General features: G+C 38.3%; 2 protein-coding genes across 13 annotated transcripts in view; one reads left to right on the forward strand and one right to left on the reverse strand.

Moving 5' to 3' along the window:
* Positions 1 to 5753, forward strand: part of tmem131l (transmembrane 131 like) — a 58480-nt gene extending 52727 nt beyond the window's left edge. For all 6 annotated transcript variants that reach the window (XM_079615326.1, XM_079615328.1, XM_079615329.1 and 3 more), the window contains exons 28-34: positions 346 to 522; positions 864 to 942; positions 1023 to 1132; positions 1234 to 1363; positions 1466 to 1542; positions 1638 to 1774; positions 5273 to 5753. In XM_079615326.1, coding sequence (XP_079471452.1) covers positions 346 to 522; positions 864 to 942; positions 1023 to 1132; positions 1234 to 1363; positions 1466 to 1542; positions 1638 to 1774; positions 5273 to 5578 — 1016 coding nt within the window. In that variant the 3' untranslated portion in view covers positions 5579 to 5753. The remainder of the gene's footprint in view (positions 1 to 345; positions 523 to 863; positions 943 to 1022; positions 1133 to 1233; positions 1364 to 1465; positions 1543 to 1637; positions 1775 to 5272) is intronic.
* A 384-nt stretch (positions 5754 to 6137) lies between these two features.
* Positions 6138 to 24772, reverse strand: part of trim2a (tripartite motif containing 2a) — a 38308-nt gene continuing 19673 nt past the window's right edge. For 4 of the 7 annotated variants that reach the window (XM_079615341.1, XM_079615343.1, XM_079615344.1 and 1 more), the window contains 11 exons: positions 23118 to 23296; positions 21412 to 21646; positions 21039 to 21190; positions 19510 to 19690; positions 14891 to 15617; positions 12249 to 12352; positions 11930 to 12097; positions 11596 to 11764; positions 9931 to 10001; positions 9614 to 9754; positions 6138 to 7971 (listed from right to left, as the gene is read on the reverse strand). In XM_079615341.1, the coding sequence (XP_079471467.1) occupies positions 7819 to 7971; positions 9614 to 9754; positions 9931 to 10001; positions 11596 to 11764; positions 11930 to 12097; positions 12249 to 12352; positions 14891 to 15617; positions 19510 to 19690; positions 21039 to 21190; positions 21412 to 21646; positions 23118 to 23251 (2235 nt within the window). In that variant the 5' untranslated portion in view covers positions 23252 to 23296 and the 3' untranslated portion in view covers positions 6138 to 7818. Of the gene's footprint in view, positions 7972 to 9613; positions 9755 to 9930; positions 10002 to 11595; positions 11765 to 11929; positions 12098 to 12248; positions 12353 to 14890; positions 15618 to 19509; positions 19691 to 21038; positions 21191 to 21411; positions 21647 to 21894; positions 22000 to 23117; positions 23297 to 24772 lie in introns of those variants that run through there. The other 3 variants (XM_079615345.1, XM_079615346.1, XM_079615347.1) reach the window with 2 other exon arrangements.

The following is a 24772-nucleotide window of genomic DNA, read 5'->3' on the forward strand; positions in this document are numbered from 1 at the left end:
GTTCCTCTGTCTCTGCTGCATGCATACCAGTGTTCCTGAACATCCTAATATTACTACGGTTGTTCAAGACAACATCAAATGGTTTTAAATGATTAAATTGAAAGAAGTCTTTTATGCTCACCAAGGCTGCATTTATTTGATCAAAAATACAGTGAAAATAGTAATGTTGTGAAATAGCATTACAATTTAAAAGAACTGTTTTATATTTTATTCCTGTGATGCAAAGCTGAATATTCTGCAGCCATTACTCCAGTCTTCAATGTCACGTCACATGTATACGTGTGTGTGTGTTGTGTAACGTTCCACATCAGTTCTGTTAATTGGTTTATTTTTACACAAACGTAGGCACGTGTTTAGTCAGACCGAGGCGTAAGTGTCCAGAGCGACGTCTGCATTGGGAGTCAGGCTCTGATTCGAGCAGTTCATCAGGCAGTGTAAGAGCCAGCCGAGGATCCTGGGGCAGCTGGAGCAGTGCCAGCAGCATAGAGGGAGAAAGAGACCCCAACAGACATCCCTGCAGGAGTAAGAGATCACACATGCGCTTACTACACTCTTTTGGACTATAGGTGCGTTCACGCCATGTTGAAATTACCATCATTTCGAGATTTCAACTTATAAGAAGTGTTCATGTCCTCGTAGAGCTCGTAATTACAGCATGTAAACTGGGAATTTTTTTGAGAGCTCCTGCTTGTACCACCTGACCACTGCATATTCATTTACGCATTGATAGTGTAATAGAAACACACTATTCACACTCCGAGGACGTGTAGCCTACAGTAATTATGACATGGTGTGAGTGAGGAGAAGAGAAATTATTATGAAAAACATTTTAATCAAACTTGCTGTTTGGTCTGTTTTTTTAGGAGACAACATCCAGTACCACCCATATCCAAAAGATCGGGAATGTTACCTGAACATGAACTATACATACAAAACCCAAAGGTAAAATGAGTGACAACATTTTTTAGCTCAAGTGATTAGTCTAGATGTGATTGACGATCTATTTACACTTTTGTCCTCAGCATGAACAATCTATATGTCAGGGAGCCGTGCCAAAGCCCAGAAGTCTGTCCTGACCCTGTACTCCCTCAGAGCTTCGCTGATGTAGCTGCAGGTGTGGACAAAAACATCGGTGAGGGACATTCACACATTATATTTACAGAGAGGATCGTTACGGTTAGGATGTGCGATCTTGCGTTTTATTTATTCGATTATGCATTTTGGTTTCCACAGACGTAATTGGCTCTAATGTGATTGAAGAGACATGGTCAGCCGCCTCCGTTCCCCTGACCAATGGATTCAGGTACAACATGACCGAATCCCTTCCGTTTGTCCCTCAGAGTCCCCCATCCGGATATGACGGGTATGTCTCAGGCTTTTAGTTCTTTTGAATTTTTTTTTTTTTACACTTCATTTGAGTCCATCCACTGACAAATTCAAATGCGTATGTGTCAATATTATGCAGCTTCCCGTGGAACAACATGAACAGCCAGTGTACCAGTCAGTATCCCTATAGTGATCAGGCCAACTACATGCCAACAGGTGAGTTGTTTTTTTGTCTCACTATGAGAAATGTCTCACTGTAGTACATAGTTACCGAAGAATGAGTGACCATTTTCTTTGTTTTGTCCGTGAAGGTAACGGCAATTACCAAAATGCATTCTCGTGCCCTGAAAGCCAAACCATGACCCACAGCCATCAGCCAGTCTGGGGAGAGAATGGAGCCCATGACATCAACTCCACATGGGACACTGGCAGTTGTGTGGGGAGCAAGGTGAGATTTACACAAGTTTTCGTTCTTGTCAAGCACTTAAAAAAAAAAAACATTTATTCGGCTGTAATGTTGTCACAATACTGAAATTCTAACTTCGATACAATACTTTGAAAAATATCGATATTTGAGGCAGGAAACCCCAGGTGAATAGGGGATTTTTATTTTTTTTACTGATATTCCCTTACTTCCCCAGTTGATTGATTACATTTCTGAAATGTTATATTTAAATATGTAAATGAAGTCGTAACTAATTAAATAGGCACTAATTGTATACCTCTCCAGAATAAAAAAAGACATTTAAGCCTGGCTTTAGCCATTGTTCGGATTTCTATGTTGTTGACAAGAGTCAATGATTTTAGTAATAAAATGTGACCCTGGATCACAAAACCAGTCGCACGGGTATATTTGTGGCAATAGCCAACAAAACATTGTATGGGTCAAAATTATTGATTTTTCTTTTATGCCAAAAATCATTAGGATATTAAGTTAAGATCATGATCCATGAAGATATTTTGTAAATTTCCTACTGTAAATATATAAAACATTTATTTTTGTGATTGGATGCAGCAAAATCACCAACATAAATGGATAACTTTAATGGCGAATTAATTTTGTCAATATTTAGATTTTTTTGGCACCCTCAGATTCCAGATTATCAAATAGTCATATCTCGGCCAAATTGTGCCCTATCCTAACAAACCATACATCAATGGAAAGCTTATTTATTCAGTAAAAATGTTCAGAATATAGATGTCAATAAAACTTTAACTTTTGGTGCAAGTGCTACAGAAGTGTAGGTTTCCGGCTGCTGTTATATTTCCACTAAATCCTGGTTTGGCACAGCACGATTGCTATGGAGCTAATATTATGACAAAATGATTTGAATTTGAATTGTGTAAATCTGAATTATTTGCAAGTGTAATCTAACAAAATTGAATTTTAGGTGGTAGTTTAAATAGTTCTGAATTTGAATTTTTTTAAACGAATATTGAACATTTGAAATTTAACAAATTGAAATGTTTTATGGCTGAATTTTATAGACATGTATTTTCAAACAGTAATATTCAGTTTAAAAAAATTCAGATTCAAGTTTTCAAGATGAAGAAATTCAGAACTTCAAATTCAGTTTTCTAAAATTCAATGTCAAAAATTCAAGTTCAAAAATTCAGATCTGACAGAAAGTAGGTCACAGGTCATCCACAGGGAAGAGTAGATGATCTCAGAAAAGTCGAACAGAGCATTTTGGCCAGTTGCCACTCTCTGAGGGACATTCTAAAACGCTTACGTGAAAAACGCTTAACGTGGCTCACTGTACGAAGACAGTGATATTAAAGGACCAAACTCAGTACAAATCATATTAATAAACCATACTTTGTGTAAAAAATCAGATGAGCCCAGAATACCTACGCAACGCGTTTAATTGTGCGTTAAGCATTTCCTTACCATAGAAAACCGTTATAAGAAAACGCTTAACGTGGCTTACTGTACAAAGACAGTGATATAAGGACCGTACACATCATATTAATAAACCATACTATGTATAAAAAATCAGATGAGCCCAGAATATGAACGCAAAGCGTTAAGCATTTCCTTACCATAGAAAACCGATAAGAAAACGCTTAACGTGGCTTACTGTACAAAGACAAGGACCAAACTCAGTAGCCTACGCATCATAATAATAAACCATGTATAAAAAATCAGATGAGCCCAGAATATGAACGCAATGCGTTTAATTAAGCATGTTCTAATCATAGAAAACCGTTATAAGAAAACACTTAACGTGGCTTAATAAACCTTAAACCTGATTTTTTATACATAGTAGGCCTATGGTTTATTAAGGACCATTTAAGGTTTATTAAGCCACGTTAAGCGTTTTCTTATAACGGTTTTCTATGATTAGAACATGCTTAATTAAACGCGGTGCGTTCATATTCTGGGCTCATCTGATTTTTTATACAAAGTGGTTTATTAATATGATTTGTACTGAGTTTGGTCCTTTAATATCACTGTCTTCGTTAAAGTAAGCCACGTTAAGTGTTTTCTTATAACGTTTTTTTATGGTTAGAACATGCTTAACGCGTAATGAAACGCGTTGTGTTCATATTCTGGGCTCATCTGATTTTTTATACATAGTATGGTTTATTAATATGATGTGTACGGTCCTTATATCACTGTCTTTGTACAGTAAGCCACGTTAAGCGTTTTCTTATAACGGTTTTCTATGGTAAGGAAATGCTTAACGCACAATTAAACGCGTTGCGTAGGTATTCTGGGCTCATCTGATTTTTTATACAAAGTATGGTTTATTAATATGATTTGTACTGAGTTTGGTCCTTTAATATCACTGTCTTCGTACAGTGAGCCACGTTAAGCGTTTTTCACGTAAGCGTTTTAGAATGTCCCTCAGAGAGTGGCAACTGGCCAAAATGCTCTGTTCGACTTTTCTGAGATCATCTACTCTTCCCTGTGGATGACCTGTGACCTACTTTCTGTCAGATCTGAATTTTTGACATTGAATTTTAGAAAACTGAAGTTGAAGTTCAGAATTTCTTCATCTTGAAAACTTGAATCTGAATTTTTTTAAACTGAATATTACTGTTTGAAAATACATGTCTATAAAATTCAGCCATAAAAACATTTCAATTTGTTAAATTTCAAATGTTCAATATTCGTTTAAAAAAATTCAAATTCAGAACTATTTAAACTACCACCTAAAATTCAATTTTGTTAGATTACACTTGCAAATAATTCAGATTTACACAATTCAAATTCAAATCATTTTGTCATAATATTAGCTCCATAGATTGCAAGCCGTTCTCAGCCCAGAATTAGTTAGCCAACCGTGCTGGTAGAATGCGTTTAGTGACGTCGTCACTCAGGATTGGAACCATACGTGCCACCTGGGTCGGAACAAGATCGGTTTGGCCCGATGTGGGAAAGGCGGCTAAAGTATTTTCTTTTCAACTGAAACTCTGTTGTCTGAGATTATTTAGAGATTATGATAGCTCTGAGGGAGATCATATACAAATAATCATTATTATTTTTTTAAGATATAGATATAAATATATTACAATTGTATTACAAATGCAGAAAATGAGTATTGAATGTTTCAAATATTGAGATTCGATATGTATCTGTTTTTTTGTTGTTTTTTTCAACACTATGAGGCAGTTCTTGAGCTGCAAATTGTAAGAGATGAAGTCCCATGTTAACATTTAAACTAGTACATTAAGTGTGAAATACAAATGTAGGCAGAACATTTTATCTATTAATACCCACAAAATGCAAACAAATACAGAAAAAAAGGGTTTACAATGGCATCGGTTTAAAAACAGTTTGGATATTCTTATTCTGAGCACCTTAGAAACACCCTTTTTACACACGTTTCCTGTTAAAGTGTGTCGTTTGTCCTCATTGAGAAGTAGATTCTTTGTTAAACATGGAATTTTAAAGCAATGCTCAAAAACTGACAATTTTTCCCGCATCTATCTTTTCCAGCCATACTTTTCAGGAACTAGAAGTCTGTCACCCATGTCCAGTCTATTTGGCTCTATCTGGACACCTCAAATCGAGCCTTACCAGAACCACTTCCACCCAGAGCGCTCCGCTCCCGTCTCGCCCCACTCGCCCATCTCGCCCGTCGCACCCTTCAGCCGTGAACCAGGCGGCGCCTGCCCGGGTAAACAGTACTCCAGCTTCAATCCTTTTGGACCACACATGAATTTGGACATATGGAACTCCTCTTCAAACCGGAGCTCCAACTCTCAGCTCTCCAACGATTCAGGCTACTGTGGGGAAATGTGAGGAAACCGTGCTTTTGAATGAGGAAAAAAAGAATGTGCTTTTATCTCTAATGGGGGAAAATGTGAATATTCTTCTTTCTTTTATGTTTGTTGTTGTGGTAAGGTTCAGCATTTTGTTGTATATTTTTCTAGATGTTTTGCAAGTTTGACCATCCAAAATAAAAAAAAAAGTTTTGTATTTGACTCAGTTGTGAATTACTTTTAGGTTTATTTTTGTCAGTTGTTTAAATACTCTAACAGATCACGATAGTGAAAGGAAGAAATGCTATCAGACAACGTAGAGTTTACATAGTTGACACATTTTGCGGACATTGAACAAAATAAAATATTTTTTTCTAAAGCATTTAGATTTTAGAAATGTATTTTATCTAGATAATGGTGACTTTAGCCATTTTATTCATTATAATAAACCTGAGATCCACTCACTGCAAAAAATGAATTGAAATTTCAAACAAAAAACATTTTTATATTTGTAAGATTATATAATATGCTTTCCCTAAAACAAATTTAAAAGCATAATTGGTGTTTTATGCCACAAAAGTGAATACAGCAAAGGAGCAAGGATTCAAGCTTTATTGCTACAAAAATACAGGTTTGTGGGGGGAAGGGCAAAGAAATACATTTTGGAATGTATGCAATATTGTGTATATTTTTGTGCAAACAAGCAGCACTAGTTTCATGTTTATGACAACGGGACTTTACAGGAGAACAGACATATGGTGAGGCAAGGAACATTTACTTTCTGCATGTATCTGTTTGGCATTAGTACATTTGAAAGGAACACAGGGCACTTTTTCAGTTTAAGCATGAGTATGAACAACAAAATAACCACATGATCATCACTAACTAATGCATGTCTTCTGATAAACGTTAAACCAGGGGCCTTTTAATATTAGCACTATACATATTTTTTGTGGTGCTAATTCACAAAGTGCATCGGGTGAATTGCGCATGATACATCATTGATTTTTTTCTGGTCAATTCTCTGAATGGCACGAATTCAAAACGAAGATAAATAAATTAGCATAGTTAAACAGTGCAGTGATCTAAACAGCATATCAAGTGATTTGTTTTTTGCATATTATGGGTTAAAGTGATTACAGAGATGTACAGTAATTGCATTATACAAACATTGTACCAACCACAGTTGTGCACATCACAGAGTCATAATCAGAGAAGCACATATATTGTGGTGTAAGTTATAAATATTCCTGACATCTCTTTTAAACATAACTCGAGTCAATAATGGTGATACTGGCCCACCATAGTGAGAGTTTTTTTTTTTTTTCTGTTTGATGTGTAGATAAATAAAATGTAATAGCAGTTTGGAATCGCATTACTTGCATTCTTATACATGCCAATACTTTGAAAAGTTCACTTTTTAATCAGCTGAGTGTTAAAAAGAAGAACATTCAGATTCACACAGTTGAAACATAAACGCTTCCCATAATGTGTAGCAGTTTTTGAGTCAAAAGTGAAGAACAGCATAACCTAAAACTATATTATTTAATTCTTAAAGGGACAGTTTCTATCAAAAATGACATTTCTGTCATCATTTACTCATCCTCGTGTTGTTACAAATTATGGTGACATTCTTCCATGGAGCACAAAAGGTTTTTTTAAGTTTTGTGGACAATCTCTTTCATATAATGAAAGTGGGAAAACAATTGAAAAAGTAGTCCATACAACTCATGCGTCATGGCATATTTGCATACTAAGTAATGACAATTAAAAAATTTAAAATTGAACATATATTGTGTATCATCCTCTTTACTGAACCTGAAATCAATTACGAAAATGATGCATCAATGCCAACATCTTTTACGCAATTTATTTGCAGGGATGGTTTTCAATGAATAACAAATTTCGTTCTGTTCCTCACAGCCTCTTTGTATGGCTTGGAATATATGGTTGCAATTCCCTTTTAATAATACAGACCAGAATTGCCTATATATTCTTTAAAAATGTGCCTTTTATATTCCATGGAGAGAAAAAAATTAATATGGATTTTCAACAACATAAGGTATTAAAAAAATAAAATACATATTTTGGGGTGAATTATTCCTCTAAATTGCAAAACCAATGTTTTTAGGTTTGCAAACCTCTATGATCAGGGTACAGAATCTCATTTCCTTCAGTTTGGTCTCTCCAAGGTGAGGGTGTCACGAGGCTACAACGACAACTTCAATGCAATATGAGGGTCCCATTTGGCACGAGGGCGGCAGCTTTAAGGAATAAGTGCTATTGTAGATAACGGTATACTTTAAAACAGTGGTTCCCAGAGTCTGCCACCACAACGTGGCCATCAGAGGTGAGAGCCAGTCCTTGCGGGCCGTACAGAGGGTCAGCGGAGGTGTTGATGTAGGACAAGAAGGATCCACTGCTGTCAAACACCTAGAGTCCCACAGATGGATTATAGAAAGATGTTAAATCTACTACTTTTTACCTGACATGACTAAAATATATGTGTACTGCCAGTCATCACTAGGGGTGTGCTAAAAAATCGATACAGCGATACATCGCGATTTTTATATTCATGATACACAACATCGATTTCCAGCTCAAAAAAATCGATGTTAAAAAAAAAAAAAAAAAAAAAAATTAAATCACGTTTTAAATGGGGTGTGACCTGGTGAACTACAACCTCCGTTCCTGCAACGTTAGATGTCGCAGTATGGCGGCTTTATGTTCTTGTCGTGGACAAGAAACATATCAGACTACACACGTTGCTTTCCGTCAGTCATCGCGTGCCGTCTCATGGTGCGTTCACACCGGACGCGAATAGCGCGTCAGGCGCGAGTCATTTCAATGTTAAGTCAATGCAAAGACGCGTTACGCGCGCGTGTAACGCGTCTTTGCATTGACTTAACATTGAAATCACTCGCGCCTGACGCGCTATTCGCGTCCGGTGTGTGGGTGCAGTCACACACACATTCACTCGCACACATACTCGCTCGCGCTCACTCACACACACACACACACACACACACACACAAACAGCGCTCACACACTCTCACACACACGCACTCTCTAACGCTCACTCACTCACACAAACAGCGCGCGCGCACACACACACATTTTCGCGCTCACTCACACACACAAACGCACGCTCACTCAGTAGCGCACACAAACTCTCTCGCTCACTCACTCACACAAACGCACATTCACTCACACACGCACTCTCTCGCGCTCACTCACTCACACACGCACTCTCTCGCGCTCACTCACTCACACACGCACTCTCTCGCGCTCACTCACTCACACACGCACTCTCTCGCGCTCACTCACTCACTCACACAAACGCACATTCACTCACACACGCACTCTCTCGCGCTCACTCACTCACACAAACGCACATTCACTCACACACACAAACGCACGCTCACTCAGTAGCGCACACACACTCTCAATTTCGGTAGTGAAAGCTGCATATTTCACTTCATTGTTTACATGGACAGTACCTGAGTATCTGCACTTTATTTCCATGTTTTTTTTTAAAATTCAAGCTCAGCCCCACATAACCTCAGTGAGTTAACTTACCGTAACTGTGCACTACACTTTAATTTAGTTTTAAATATCTAATGCACTTTATTTTAACGTTTTTAATGTGTCCATTGTTAAAAGTTCAAGTCTATTTTGTTATGGCAGCTAAAAAAATAAATTGGAAAGGAAATTTTGTAATATATTGCTTTGACTCAATTCTTCTGCTGATTTATCAATGTGATCTGATGTAAGACTACTCAGATGGCACACACCGTAACTTGTATTTTATTTTGGTTTTACATTTTTAGTTAACTGTGTGGAATATCGCAATATTTATCGTATCGTGATGTATCGTGATGAAATCGTATCGTGATCCATGTATCGTGATGCGTATCGTATCGTGAAGTCCTTGCCAATACCCACCCCTAGTCATCACACCGTTCAACATATTTAATTAATCTCATACGTTAATGTGTTTACTTTGGTAGCCCTAACAAAACGTTTAAGGTTAATCACATCTGTTGGTGAAATATTAAGTTGATCTAAGCCTCACCTGTATCCGGCTGTTGCCCCAGTCAGCCACTATAATATTGCCATTGGCATCTACCGCCACTCCGGTCGGTGCATTAAACTGCCCATTTCCTTCGCCATTCGACCCGAACTTCAGTAGAAACTCCCCCTCTGGACTGAACACCTGCAATTTGATGACACAATCTGCATTAACACATCAATATTTAAAAAGACTGAGGTTTTGAATGACTTTGAACAGGTATGAGTGAACTGTTTTTCAAAAAGTAACCACAATGGTGGCTAACAAGACAGCACATTTTAGGAATATGACTATTATTATGAAATATAGGAAATTTGTACCTTTACAGAATGATTATGAAAATCAGTCACAATGATTTCATTATTTTGATTCACTGCTGCAAAGTGGGGACCTATGAAAGTGAAAGAAGAAGAGTTGCACATTCAACTTTTGGTAAACTAAAGCCCTCATCCCACTAGTCTACTCAATAATAGTCACTCACTGTTGTTTTTGATGAAATCTCTCCTGTTCTTTTTTTTTTTGTCATTAAGTGTCCCATAAAAATGCTTGGTTACACAATCAACATAACATTTGTGATATGTGGCTTTTCCTTTTGGTTGAAAAATGAGCTAGTGAAAACACTGTTTTAGATACTGTATGAGCTGAAGGCTGAAACCACAAGGTCAAGGTCCTTGCTCAGATTAATGCCGCCTTCATGAGTTATCTGAATTTTTCTAATTTTCTCTTCTGAAGTCGTATGACTGTGTTGTATTAAAGGGACAGTTCACCCAAAAATGAAAATTCTTTCATACTCATCCTCATGTCGTTCCAACCCCCTAAGACTTTTGTTTATCTTTGGAACACAAATGAAGATGTTTTTGATGAAATCTGAGAGCTTTCTGTCCCTCCGTTGACAGCTACGCAACTACCATCTTGACGCTTCAGAAAGTTCATAAAGGGATCGTAAAACTAATCCAAATTAATTGAGTGGTTTAGTCCAAAATTTTCTGAAGAGACACGATTGCTTTATATGATGAACAGATTGAATTTAGGCTTTTATTCACATATAAACATTCATCAACACACACATCAGTTGTGGTCAACGGAAGCTCAAGCATGTTTGCTTGACGTGTGAGAACCAATGAGGTTCATTCTCGTGTGTTACGAGAGCAAGAGGTTTGTTCTCACGCGTCAAGCAGGTTCGGTTGAGCTTCTGTTTATGTTCGCTGATCAATGCTTAAATGTGAATAAAAGCCTAAATTAAATGTGTTCAACATATGAAGTGATCTGAGTCTCTTCAGCTCAATTCATCTGGATTAGTTTTACGATCTCTTTATGAACTTTCTGAAGCGTCAAGGTGGTAGTTGAGTAACTGACAACGTAGGGACAGAAAGCTCTCAGATTTTATCAAAAAGATCTTCATTTGTGTTCTGATGATGAATGACATGAGGGTGAGTAATTAATGACAGAATTTTCATTTTTGGGTGAACTATCTCCTTAAAGTGCTGTTTTGTCAGAAATAATAGGAATCATGGAAGATGCCAGGTTTATTCTGGCCTATTTCTTAGGAAAATCTTTTTAAAGCTAAAATGTATAGCGGATTTTGAATAAAATGTAGCATCCAATTTGTTTGCAACCACATAAACATTACCTGCGCTGTTGTATACATTCACTGTGTTATCTAGAATCTGGGATTTCTTTCAAATAAATGCTGTTTTCGCTGTGTAAAATACATACAATGTGCATCAAATGGCTATTTATAAACATAATTGTAAAAGCAAAAGAAAGTTATATACTGTATATGCTACGGGAAAAACAAATGAAACTTAACAGTCTCTACTCGGCCATGTTTAAATTTATGTCCTGCCCAATTCGGACACTTGGGTATCAAAATTAGTTTTGCGAAGCCATTCATGCTCAATTTCTTACTAGGACACTTCTATTTACAATAATTCGGATAGCATGTGAAGGCTGAATAAGTGCCAGTATGTAAGCAAGGTAAGTACCTGCAAATTGCTTGTCACTGTTGCCTCGGTTTCCAAACTTGGAAACAAGTTTTCCATTGGGCTGGAAAATGAAGACGCAACAAGATTTATTGTCAACCACAATGATGTGGCCATTTCTATCAACCGATACACCCTTAGGACCCATGAGCTTCCCTGAGCCAATTTTAGACTGAAAAAAGACAGAGGACAAAAGAGAGAAAAAAAGTGTTAAAATTCAACTTGAAAGAATTCTCCTTTAAGTGTATGTATTAAAAACAAGCCAATAGCAAATATTTATTATACTAACAAGTATTTGGTAAAAATCTATTTGCCATAAATTCTTAAAAGTTTTTACCTTAAACTTGCCATCACTGGAGAAAATGCTGACCCATTTGTTATCATAGTCAGCGATGATGATGTCACCATTGGGGTGCACAGCGACACCAGTTGGGCGCTGAAGTTGTCCTGGTGATCGGCCCCTCACTCCAAAGCGACTCTTAAATTGTCCATCATTTGAAAATATCTACAAATGAAACAATTTACATCTTAAATTAAGCACTTGTTTTCTTTATTGTTTAATTTCAATGAAAAGGGCATTAAGCAACCCACAGAACAATGGTAAAAAAGAGTGAATGTAAACTGTGATTAGACAGGTGAGGTGTAGAACTGTGTACCTGAACACACTGATTGTTACTGTCTGCTATCAGGACCTTGCCAACAGAAGAAGCAGCAACTCCCTGCAGATTGGTGAACTCACCCTTATTTCTGCCTTTAGTTCCTATGGGACAAAAATTTTATAAAATAAAAATAGACAGATGGATAGATGGATAGATAAACAAACATTTTTCATTCAGGGGGCGTATTACAGAAACTTTCTATCTTAAGTCTTAAATTAAGATCTGACAAGTTAATTTAGGATTTTTCCCATATTTATATTACAGAAGCACATTTTATGTTGATTTAGGATTCTTATCCTATCTTACAAAATCTCATCTTATCTGTAGTTAGGACATCTTAAACCACTCAACTCTCAGGTCTGTTACCAAGCAACCAACTACACGCAAACAGCTGCTGTGAAGTACAACGGAAAAACTCAGATAATCGAAATAACAGATTAAAATGGAGAAACAAAATAAGTGGTGCTTTTCATTAAGTACAGTTTTGATAAGCTTGGTAGAAAAGGCAAAGCCAAATCCTTTTATTTCATAGGAATCTATAATTATTTGTCAGTGTTTTGTTGTCAAAGTGCAGCACATCATTTGGGTGTTCACAAAGTCTTTCCACCATTAATATCGCTGTTCTTCATCTTGTATCATTAAAAAATGTAACGTCATTCTCAGACAGGGCTATTATGTTTTATAGTTGGCTTTCAAATAATTTTGAAATTAGGACACCAGTGGGGTTAGGGTGCTTCTGTAATACCATTTTCCTCTCTGTAGTTAAGAATTATTATAAATAAGATTATGCACTTAAGAAATGTCATTTTGTAATAGCTTTTGTCCTAAATGAGGTCCTAACTGAAATTGCCATGGTTACCAAACAGATAAGATAGGATTATAAAGTTAGGATCTTTCTGTAATGCGCCCCCAGGATAATATAAATGCTGGATTATTGTATTTTTGTCGACATTCATTTAAATCTGATGATTCTTTTTTATATCATCTGCCAATATTGGATATTTAATAGTTTATTAAGTGTATAGATTTATATATTTTTCGTATAGATTTATAATATCGACCAATATTGTACACACACAAGTCATAGATCCACAAAACACCTGGAAATTTAAAAGCTATTGCCCTTTAACAAATAGATTAGCCTGGGAAAACCCTGACGAACTTCCGGCAAATGTGAGATTTGCTCTGCAAGTCCGTCTGGCCAAGAGCCCATTCAAGCCCATTTCCAATTTTCCCAAATCGAGGCACCAATCACAAACGTTGAGGCGGGCTTTACGCGATGACGATCGTGGTTTTAGGTCTATCCAAGATTGGTTTTAGGTCTATCCAAGATCGGTTTTAGGTCTATCCAATTGCACCCAGAGGTATTTGAGCGATGTCTGTTGGTGACACCCCTTTGGAAATGGGCTGTGAATGAACCTTCCCCAGACCCACTCTCAGTAACAACTGAGAAGGGTCTTGTGTCAACTAGGCTACAAATAGATACTTTTCTCAGGAAAAGTAATAAGTACAAATATTTGTACTAATAGTTTTTACAAATATAAAAGCATTTGTTCCTCTTATTATCATCAAACTATCAGGTTTTCTCTGTTAAAATCAATCCCCTTTTACAGTGACCTGACTGTAGTAGTGTTAAAGGGGTCATGACATGAGAAACCAAATTTGCCTTGATCTTTTGGTATATAAGAGGTCTTTGTACCATTAAAACGTCCTGCAAGTTTCATAGCTTAAGACGTCCTCCTCATTATAAACGAATCATTTATTTAATCAAGCTCTAAATACCGCTCGTTCTGGATCCATGGTAAGAAGTGACGTCACGGTACGAAGTGACGTACCAGCGTTTGCATATGACCGGCTCCAGCACAAGACAACTACGCTTAAAGCGCAAGGCAACTACGCTCATTTCGTATCATTGTCGCGCCCGCGCGCTGAGCGCCTCACATGTGTTCAGTCGACGGACAGCGAGTGGGTCTACTCTGTGTACAGGGAAATTACAATGCCACGCAGATGTGCTGTTCCTGGCTGTGGACAAACAACATCTGTGAATACGCTGTGAAAGATCCAGTCGTCAGGGAAAAATGGAAGCACTTTATTTTTTGCGGACGTCTCAGTCACGGCAGTGTTAGTTTAAGCGTTTGTTCTATACATTTGAAGGATGACTGTTTTGAGAACAAATCCCAATATGATGCTGGCTTTGCCAGAAAACTGTTGCTCAAAGATAAGTCCGTGCCGACTATTCTGGGCTCAACAACGACGACGCAAACTGTAAGTAATGTATTTAAAACTTTAAACTACTTTTTAAATACGCTGAATCCGCAAATGTTCTGGCTGGGGGCGTTAATAATTGATGCATAGGCACTGACGTTAGCCAATCATAACAATGGGCGTTAACACTGAACTCTTATAGGGACAAAACCCCCAAAACAGACTGTTTGAATCAGAGGATGAGAAACAGGGTGGGAAAAGGTCATAAATCACTACATTTTAAAAGTTTTTTGTAAAAAAAAACTATAGTAATACTATAATTGCACCTAAGGGAACATAATAATAAAATAAAAAAAACATGTCATGACCCCTTTAATTTCTTATGCAATCTGTTAGGACAGGATTCAGACAAAATGAATGTGTGCTCATCATACCGATTCTGAACATGAGGTCATCTTCAATTGGGTTTTCTTTCCGTTTGCCGGTGCTGTACATGCTGGCAGGGCGCTTGATGGCACGCTGTTTCACATGGCTGCTTCCTGGAGATTTGAGGCGTTTCTTGCCTCCGTCTGCAGTCAAGGAGATCTCTGTCATTTTGTTGGCACGTATGCTGAATGGGCTGCCTTTAATATGCTGATCATAGAGCTTCAGCGAGAGCGCTAAGCGGCCCTCACACGGGGCCGTGTATACAAACTCGTAAGTGCCATTTTTATGATCTGTGACTTCACCTTCCCCCACTATGGTGCCATCAGAGGCAGAAAGATCAGCATTGAGCAGAGCATTTCCTGTCCGGCACAGTCCGCCGTCTCTGTCTTTTGTTGTTATGGTCACAGAGGTCTGCTGTCCCACGATGCAGTGTCTCAGGCCTTCACCGGTGGCAACAGTTTCTGCGGCTACAGCATTGGTGGTTACTATTGCACCAAGGTTGTGGATGGATTTGCGAAGACCGTCGGTCTCCACCAAGAAGTCCAGCTGGTTGTTCTCCTCTGGCCGAAGTGGGAGCTCCTGATTGGCAAGCTCGTCAAGACGCTCGCTCATCTGCTTCTTGACCAATAGGACCTCAGCTTCCGAGCCGTGATTGAGAGCCTGCTCGGTGAAACTGCAGCTGCTGCATATGTCCTCCTGGCCCTGCAGCAACGACTCCAGCTGAGCTTGCAACACCTGCAAAGACACACATTATATTTCATTCATGACAACTCTCAGCGTGGATGAATTTCAACCAGCATTTATTGGCATGGGCATTAAATATACATAGACTTGATTTTGGCGGACGAGATCTGCTACACTGCTGCTTCTGAGCAAATACAATCATTTGTTCAGCTTAGTCAAAAATAACCAACAAAGGAAAGGCTGCTGCAAGAAATGGTAGAACCCCAGTAGCATATCTCTACAGGTGGTGCTGGGGAGGAGGAGGGATAACAGAAGTATTCATATCGCGCAGCGTGCCGATCGATTTGAGGGATTCAGAAGGATTTGAAAGTACTTCTGATTGGCTGGTGCCGCGGCATTTGAAAGAACCAATCGGTTTTCGGGCGTACAATAACACTCATGTAATGGCCCAATGCTACACAGTGTTCCTGAATCCAATTGAGCCTGAAAGGTTTGTTCACAATGGCATACATATTGAGATCTGCAACCACACAGACATAGCAGCACAAACAGATGATTATACACATATAAACTGCATACAGTGGGGTCCAAAAGTCTGTGTTTTTAGATTTATAAAGATTTAGATTTAGAAAATGTAAAGACATAAACTAAGAGGAAATATTTTGTATTATTTCTAGATCACCAATCAAAAGCAATAATAGTGTGATCATCTTAACTCATTTGAACAGAAGACCGGATGTTTTTGCTCCCATTAAAGCACAAGATGCTCTCTGGAACATTTGCGAATCACGCTGGACAACATGATCATAAGGTTTTGTAATTAGGCTGTGTAAGATCAAGTACATGTTGTCAATTAAACTACTAAAAAACAAACCATTTTCACTTGTGGAGCCCATTGTCTGTGTAAACAAACAAATGCTAGCAGTTAATCAGTGCTAAAAGCATGTTCTGGAAAACATAAAAGTCACCTCTAAATGAACATCAATACCTGACATGTACAAGTGCTAATCATTTACCGAATCTGGTACTTATAAAGCCATTCTATCAAAGAAAAAAGGTCTGATGAATCAGTCAGCATTTTACAAGGACAAAATGTACTCAACAGTGACAGATCCATGCTTTGATAAAGCCACCCTGTGCAGTCAGAGTGTCCAGTCATTTCAAATACAACAAATATCAAATGAGGAAAAACTTGACACAGTTTGATCCTAAAACTAAACTAAACTCCAGAAAAACTAAATTCAGAATCCTACCTCACCTCAACTTGTTTATCACAGTCCTCTTCCATTACAATGCCCCAAACTATCTGTGCCTGCTAGCGACTAGCTGTGCTGACTTTGTTTACTTTGTGTTTAAAGGCTGACTCTGTAGTTGGTCTGGTTCTTCCAGATGAATCATTCCCATGTGACGCACTGCCAGCTGCCAGGACTGATGTCAGACCCACACAGAAGCATGTGTTACAGAGTTATTAATTTGTTTAATCATTCAACACAGCAAAACAGTGCGACTGATATGGGAGGAGACACGATTTTGCATGTGTGCAAATAAACATCGCAGAGAATAAAGTCTACTCTGCAGCTAATTTGGGATGAGAACTGCCCTTTGAATAAGAAAGGAGGCACGCATGTAAAATAGTCGATCAGAATTCACTAGTTTTATTTGACATTGGTCCATGGCGATTATGTAATAGATACAGTAGGTGCGATCTGTGGCTCTGTCTTTCTCTGACGTGGATATCTTCTCCAGTTCAGTTGAGGTCAGACACGGGTATAACATGAACACACTAGAGAGCTGCTTTAGAAATTAAAGTTGTGATTCTAACTGAAAGTGACATTGACACATTTCTTTTTTTTCATGGTTAATACTGTAGAGCTGCTTGCTTTAAAGCACTCTATTGCATGAGGTGGTATATAAATAAATGTGAAATGACTTCACTGGAGTGCTTAATTGTAAAGCTGGTGCAAACATACCGATTACAATACTATGATCAGGGGCCTCATTTATAAACGTTGCGTACGCACAAAAGAAGGCGTACGCCGCTCTCTACGCAATAATTGGTATTTATAAAAAGCAAACTTCACGGGAAAATGTGCGGTCCTTCACGCAAGCTCTGACCCAGGCGTACGCACAAAAAACAGGTGAAATGAGAAATGGCGACACCGTCGGCAGATGGAAGAAACACGTGAAAGTGTGTGAAACTGTAGACCGTTGTGTAAAAGAAATGGCAATACTGCCTTTCATAAATAACATGAAGACTTCACAAAGCAAGTCTTACAATTAACAGCCTACACGAACACCCGTTCATCGATCTGCAGTGTAAAACAAACAAAATCAAACGAAAATTAAATGCAAATGAACACATATTTGCAAAGAGAAAAGTGAAATATGTTCTGCGATAATATTGGCATGTTATGCAATTCATCCTCATAAATAATATGGTAAACAGAACGAAATAATGTACAAAACTGATATTCTCGTCAATGTGTCCGTCTGGCGGAGCAGATATAGATGCAATTAGATAGACAGATAGACAGATAGATAGATAGACAGATAGATAGACAGATAGATAGATAGATAGATAGACAGATAGATAGATAGATAGATAGATAGATAGATAGATAGATAGATAGATAGATAGATAGATAGATAGATAGATAGATAGATAGATAGATAGATAGATAGACAGATAGATAGACAGATAGACAGATAGATAGATAGATAGATAGATAGATAGATAGATAGATAGATAGATAGATGATAGATAGATAGATAGATAGATAGATAGATAGATAGATAGATAGATAGATAGATAGATAGATAGATAGATAGATAGATAGATAGATAGATAGATAGATAGATAGATAGATAGATAGATAGATAGATAGATAGATAGATAAATTGTCCACTGGGGAAAGTTGTTTTCATAGTAAATATTTATTCATCAGCTACGGAATCGTGGTATTCATGCATATGCCTTTAGTTTGTTTTATTTTTGATAAAATAATATGACGTATGTCTCAATGTCCCATTCAGAAAGCTGCAAGAAATTACATTTGCACTGAACTACTTTCCATTTCCACGTAGATTATAACCGACATCTGTAGCTTGTCAGATGCAATTAAATGGATGGAAATAAAATGCCCCATCACAATGCGTAATGACGCACAATTGCTGATCTTGTCCGACCATTTCTTTTTTATTTCGGCCACGGTCCGAGGTTGTGAGGCTACAGCATTTACGGCGTCTGCAACCTTTTGCCACTCATGTGCCTTTTTGGCATTAGTATGCCCACACTGTGCCCTCCAAACAACATTTGTCTCCTCTTTTCCACCTCGCCAACGATAACTTCTACTTCACATTGAGTGAAGTTACATTTTTTTGATTTCCTCTCTGTGTTTGCCATGATTTCGCAATCAATGAATATTAACTTGTGGGCGTTTCACGGACTATTTATGGGCAACTATGGGCGTGACATGAAGCCGCAAAAGCTGCGCTACATTTAGAATTGATTGTGATTTATTAAGGGAAATCTGCGTAGGATACGTGCGTGCGCACGGTTTTATAAATCCGAATATTTCTGTGCGTACGCACGTCCTATGTTTCATCCGTACGCCACTTCAGACGCAAATCCTACGCAAAGTTTTATAAATGAGGCCCCAGATGTCTACTGTTTTCTCACTGCTGTCATTGTTGTTGTTTATTTTGTTATTGATAGGAAATTGTGTATCTAAACGCCGCATCGGGATGTTTGCTAACAGTATAGCGCTGCTCAGGTATTTCAAACTTTTTACCTCTAAGCGAAGAATGGAAATAACTCTGCCATGAGTGTATCAGGCCTTTAAGGCTATTTTAACATAGACTTATAATAATATGAATATAATAAATATTCATATAATGAATAATGAATATAATAAAATGATAGTCTCTAGATAAGTGTACTAGCCTTCTGTTTGAGTCCGTAGTTGACCTCCAGCTCCATCAGCAGAACACTCTTCCGTACATTGAGGGTCTTCTGAAGTTCCTCAAAAGTAGCATGAATCACTCCTTCTATTGAACTCTTCTGACTGCTCAGCTGCTGCAAAATCTCAGACAGAACCTCCAGCGCAGAGTCGATTTCTGGCAGTCTAAGGAAAAGAAGAACAAGTTACTCATTTTATCTCTTTTTATGTTACTTTTACTACAATTTTTTATACACTACCGGTACTAGTCAAATGTTTGGAAAAATCTACTCGTTTTTTGTATTACTATTATTTTCCACATTTTAGAATTATAGTAAAGTTGTTAAACCTATTTTTATTTTTTATTTTTTTGTTTCCATCACTGTGTATGTTAAAGGAACACTCTTTTTGGGACTTTAGCCTATTCAACTTATCCCCCAGAGTTAGATAAGTCCACACATACCTTTTTCATCTCCGTGCGTGCTATAAGTCTGTTTGACGCACCCACCGCTAGCCTAGCTTAGCACAAAGACTGGATGTAAATGGTTGCAGCTAGCATACTAATCCAATAAAGGGATCAAAATAACGCAAACATTTTCCTATTTACATGTTGTGATTTGTATAGTCACAGTACAAAAAACAAAGTCGCATGAGACACAGACATATTTTAACCATATAAATATTGGGAACTATATTCTCTGAAGGCGAAGCACTGCTACTTGGGCGGAGTGATAACCGCAGCACCTGAGCGAACCGCAGCATGAGTTCGCTCTGAACGAACTCTCTGCTCCTCACCACGGCGCGTCTCAGGTGCTGCGGTTATCACTCCGCAACATGTCACAACATGTAAATAGGAAAATGTTTGCGTTATTTTGTCACTTATTTGGATTAGTATGCTAGCTGCAACCATTTACATCCAGTCTTTGTGCTAAGCTAGGCTAGCGGTGGGTGCGTCAAACATTCCTGTGATCTCAAAGCTGAATTTTCAGCATTAATACTCTTTAGATCCTTCAGAATCAATCTAATCTGATTTGGTGATCAAGAATAATTTAGTATTATTATCATCAATGATGAAAACTGTAAAAAAATAAAATAAAATAAAAACTTCCGTAACATTATACACTACCGTTCAAAAGTTTGGGGTCAGTAAGATGTTTCCTTGTGGAAAGAAATTAATACTTTTATTCAGCAAGGATGCATTAAATTGGTTAAAAGTGACTTTAAAGATGTTTATAATGTTACAAAAGATTATATTTCAAATAAATGCTGTTCTTTTGAATTTTCTATTCATCATAATCTTGAAAAAACTGAGTAGCAGTGTACATTCACATAATGTACTTTATATAATCTAATAAAACAGGCCTCCCTGGATAACATATTTGGTGTAATGGGTGAAATTCACAGTACATTTCAGGTGTTACTGTGTATTCATTTGCTTGTCTTCATACTGCGTAATGAGCCTTATTTTACTTAAACAGAAAACAATGTAACTCAAAATTCTGTAGCAATGTGTAGGTAAGCGTATGTTACATGCCTGTTTTTGACGGCGTCCAGCTGCTCCTGTAGCGAGGCTTTGTGCTGTTCTAAAACATCCTTGAGCGGGACGGTGGCGTGTTCTGCGTGTTCGCCGCTTGTACACTCCTCACACATGGCTGTCTCGCATGGTGGACAGTAGAACTCCATTACCTGATGAAAAGAGAGGGAGAAGCATCCCTGCTGGTGACAAGCCAAAGACAACTTTTCACATTAAGTTTACATATACTCCTTTTGCAAAAACCTTAAGGAATTTCCCATACAAAAATGAACAGAATGCAACTTTCCAGGAGGTAAATACTTCTAACATACCATGTAGTCAGGCTTCTGTACACTAGAGATTTAGTTATCCTGTACTGCTGTGTAAGTCTTACTTTTCCTGCATGATTGGGACAGGAGAGTGGTTGTCCAGTGGCCACTCCATTGATAGCGTCTGTGCAGTCCTCACTGAGGTTAATGTCTGGGCTCCTCTTTAGCACCTCCATCAGGTTGGTGATGAAGAAATTACTCTGAAGTGCCGCCACACCTTTCTCCGGCAGGATGGAGGTCTGACGGCACACGGGGCAAGACAGAGTCAGACTGTGGGCGGGAATGTAGTTCTGCAGACACCTGGAGCAATAGGAACAGGTTATTGAAACGACAACCTATGTGGTAATAAACTGGCTCTCACCAGAAAGACATATTCATATTGTTTTTTAGATAAAACTAATCATTGGGCATCTTGTGGGCACCTTGTATAGATGTATCATGTGTAGTGCTATTCTATAATGAAATGGCAAACACCTGGTTAAAACTCATATTTCCTGTGAAAAATAACTTTATTCAAGAACCGCTATAAAGCCAAAACAATCTGTTACCTTAAATGATACGTGTATCTCTGTAAAGCAGCTTTGAAACAATCTACATTGTTAAAAGCACTATATAAATGAAGATGAAATATAAGGGAAGTATACGACACTGATGCGGTGTACCTTTCCCTTCCCTTTCCCTGTTGTGTTGTGTTGCTTCACGGATATGGAAATGAGCCTTTAAAGCCTTTGAGTATCGACAACAGCACCATCTGCTGGTTTGTAAATTTACAACACCCGCAAAGCCAGGAAATATAATGCATATTGTATCAATTTGAAATATTATTAGACATACAGTAGGCCATTCTAGTTTTTAAAGCAGATGTAATTTACATAACTATATAAGCTTTTGTAAGAATTATCACTGATTCAATAAAACACCAAAACCAAATGGCTTAGAAAACTTTAAAAGTACACTACACTCCTCACAGTTCAGACTTGGATTCAAATTCTGACACGGATATCGATTGAACAGAAAATGAGGCTTCATTTGTCATCACTCACGTGATTATCTGAAAAAAGTACAAGCCATGATACAGGGCTTCATTGTAAATTGTGCCGCATACTCGATACATGCATTGGCACCCCGGTACCATATACATCACTAGTTGCTTCTATCATTTTTGCTAAATGCAAAAAGCTGGTATAGAAGAAGGGACATCCTAAAATTTCTAAAATCTTTTTCTCTCTCAGTTTTATTACTCCTCTATGATCCTAGACAGAACTGTGTCCGGTCAACATTTATGGCAGCTGTGAGTTAGTAATATGGCCAATACTAATATTTTGTGTTTCACACTTTTGTTTATGCATGTACAAATTTGTCAGCATCTATTAAACATGCATCAGGTTCTCTGAACGTCTCCTTTAGACAAAAGTGTTTACGTATTTTGCAGACGCCCATTTATACTCTGCTGATGACGTCATAGACTTTGACCACTGACTTTCATCGTATGGACATTTTTTGCGATCGTCAAAAGGCACGTGTATGAAATGCTTACTGGTTTAGGACGACAAGAATGTGAGTGAATAATAGAATACATTTTTTTTTTTTGTGAAATATCATTTTAAGTTGTACTCTGTATTACAAAGCCTTCTAATGAGTAAAATTACCTTTACAGAACTAAGAATGGGAAATAAAAAATAATGTAATTTACATTTAGCTTTGCTAACAAAACAAATAGCTGTAAAATAACCAAATTAAGCAATATAATGGAATATCAGAAATGAAGTACCTTTCACAGAAGGTGTGGAGGCAGGGAAGGACCTTGGGATTGTTGTAGCGATCCAGGCAGATACTGCAAATCAGGAACTGTTTGTTGATCTGACGCACCACAGGACTTGGGAGGGTAGAAGCTTCAGTGGCCATCCTAACACTCTATCAAAGGCCTCCCACACGTCTTCAGCCCGGGCCCTGAGGAGAGGGTAAAGGAGTTCAAATAAATAAATGGAAAAATAATAGATGAGATATTTTTCCTGGAAAGGCCCACATGATGTAGCTGTTTCTTTTTTCTGTGAAAACATACTGTATTAATGAACACAAATCAGGTGCTAGGTGCAGAGGATTTCACATCAAAACACTGGAATTCCAGTTCTCAAGAAATACTAAGCCTTCACCATTGCAAGGTAGAGTAGTAATTAAAAGATTGCTGTCATGACTTATTGTCAGCGGACAAATGGATCAAATTAATAATTGAAAGGGTAAAACATGAGCCATGACTGACAGTGGACAGTGACCTGATCTGAGTGCAATGTCACAGATACAGCACAATATTAAATGAAATGTTTACTGGTTAACTCTGGATATGTGGTATTATAGACTCCTTATGATCGATTGTTTTTTTCCCCTCTTTTTGTGCTAATTTGGATTAAAAATAAAATAATAATAATAATAATAGCATAAACAACTAAAATTGACTGACTGAAGTGGAGTGGAAGAGCCAAGGCGACATTGAAGGCCCGGAGGGTCATAGTGGAACAAAGGCGCTCGTGACCGAGGTGGAGAAGTGGGTTTGCAGACCAAGGTGGGAGTGAGGACAATGGAGGAACGGGAGTGAAGGAGGAGCCCAGCGGAGCCAGAGTGGTGATGGAGATCCGGAGGTCTGAAGCAGAGCCAGAGCAATGACAGACCAAGGTGGAGCCAAAGGGAAGAGGGAGCCCTACGAAGCCTGAGGGATGGCAGACCATGGTGGGGCTAGTGATGACTTGGAACCGGGCTTATTCAGCAATGATTTAGATGACTTGGAACTGGGCTTAACCAGCGACGGTTTGGACAACATTAGACGTATCCAGCAATGACTTAGACTTGACTTTGATGACAAAGACGACATGTAACGGGACTTAACCAGTGACGACTTGGAACTGGGCTTAGCCAGCGACGACTTGGAGCTATGCTTTGCCAGGGGCGACTGGGAGCTGGGCTTAACCAATGATGACTTGGAACCGTGCTTATCCAGTGATGACTTAGATGACTTGGAACTGGGCTTAACCAGCAAAGACTTGGAACTGGGCTTAACCAGTGATGACTTGGGCAACATTAGACTGGGCTTATTCAGCGATGACTTAGACTTGGTTTTTGATGACAAACATGACTTGGAACTAGGCTTAACCAGCGCCGACTTGGAACTGGGCTTATCCAGCACGCGACTTGGACCCGGGCTTATCCAGCGATGACTTAGACGACTTGGAACTGACCTTAAACAGTGAAGACTTGGAACTGGGCTTATCCAGCGACAACTTGGAACTGGAAAGGGGCTTATCCAGCGATGACTTAGACAACTTGGAACTGGGCTTAACCAGTGATGACTTGGGCAACATTAGACTGGGCTTATTCAGCGATGACTTAGACTTGGTTTTTGATGACAAACATGACTTGGAACTAGGCTTAACC

This window comes from Phoxinus phoxinus, assembly GCF_949152265.1.
Source record: "Phoxinus phoxinus genome assembly, chromosome: 6".
NCBI lineage: Eukaryota > Metazoa > Chordata > Actinopteri > Cypriniformes > Leuciscidae > Phoxinus > Phoxinus phoxinus.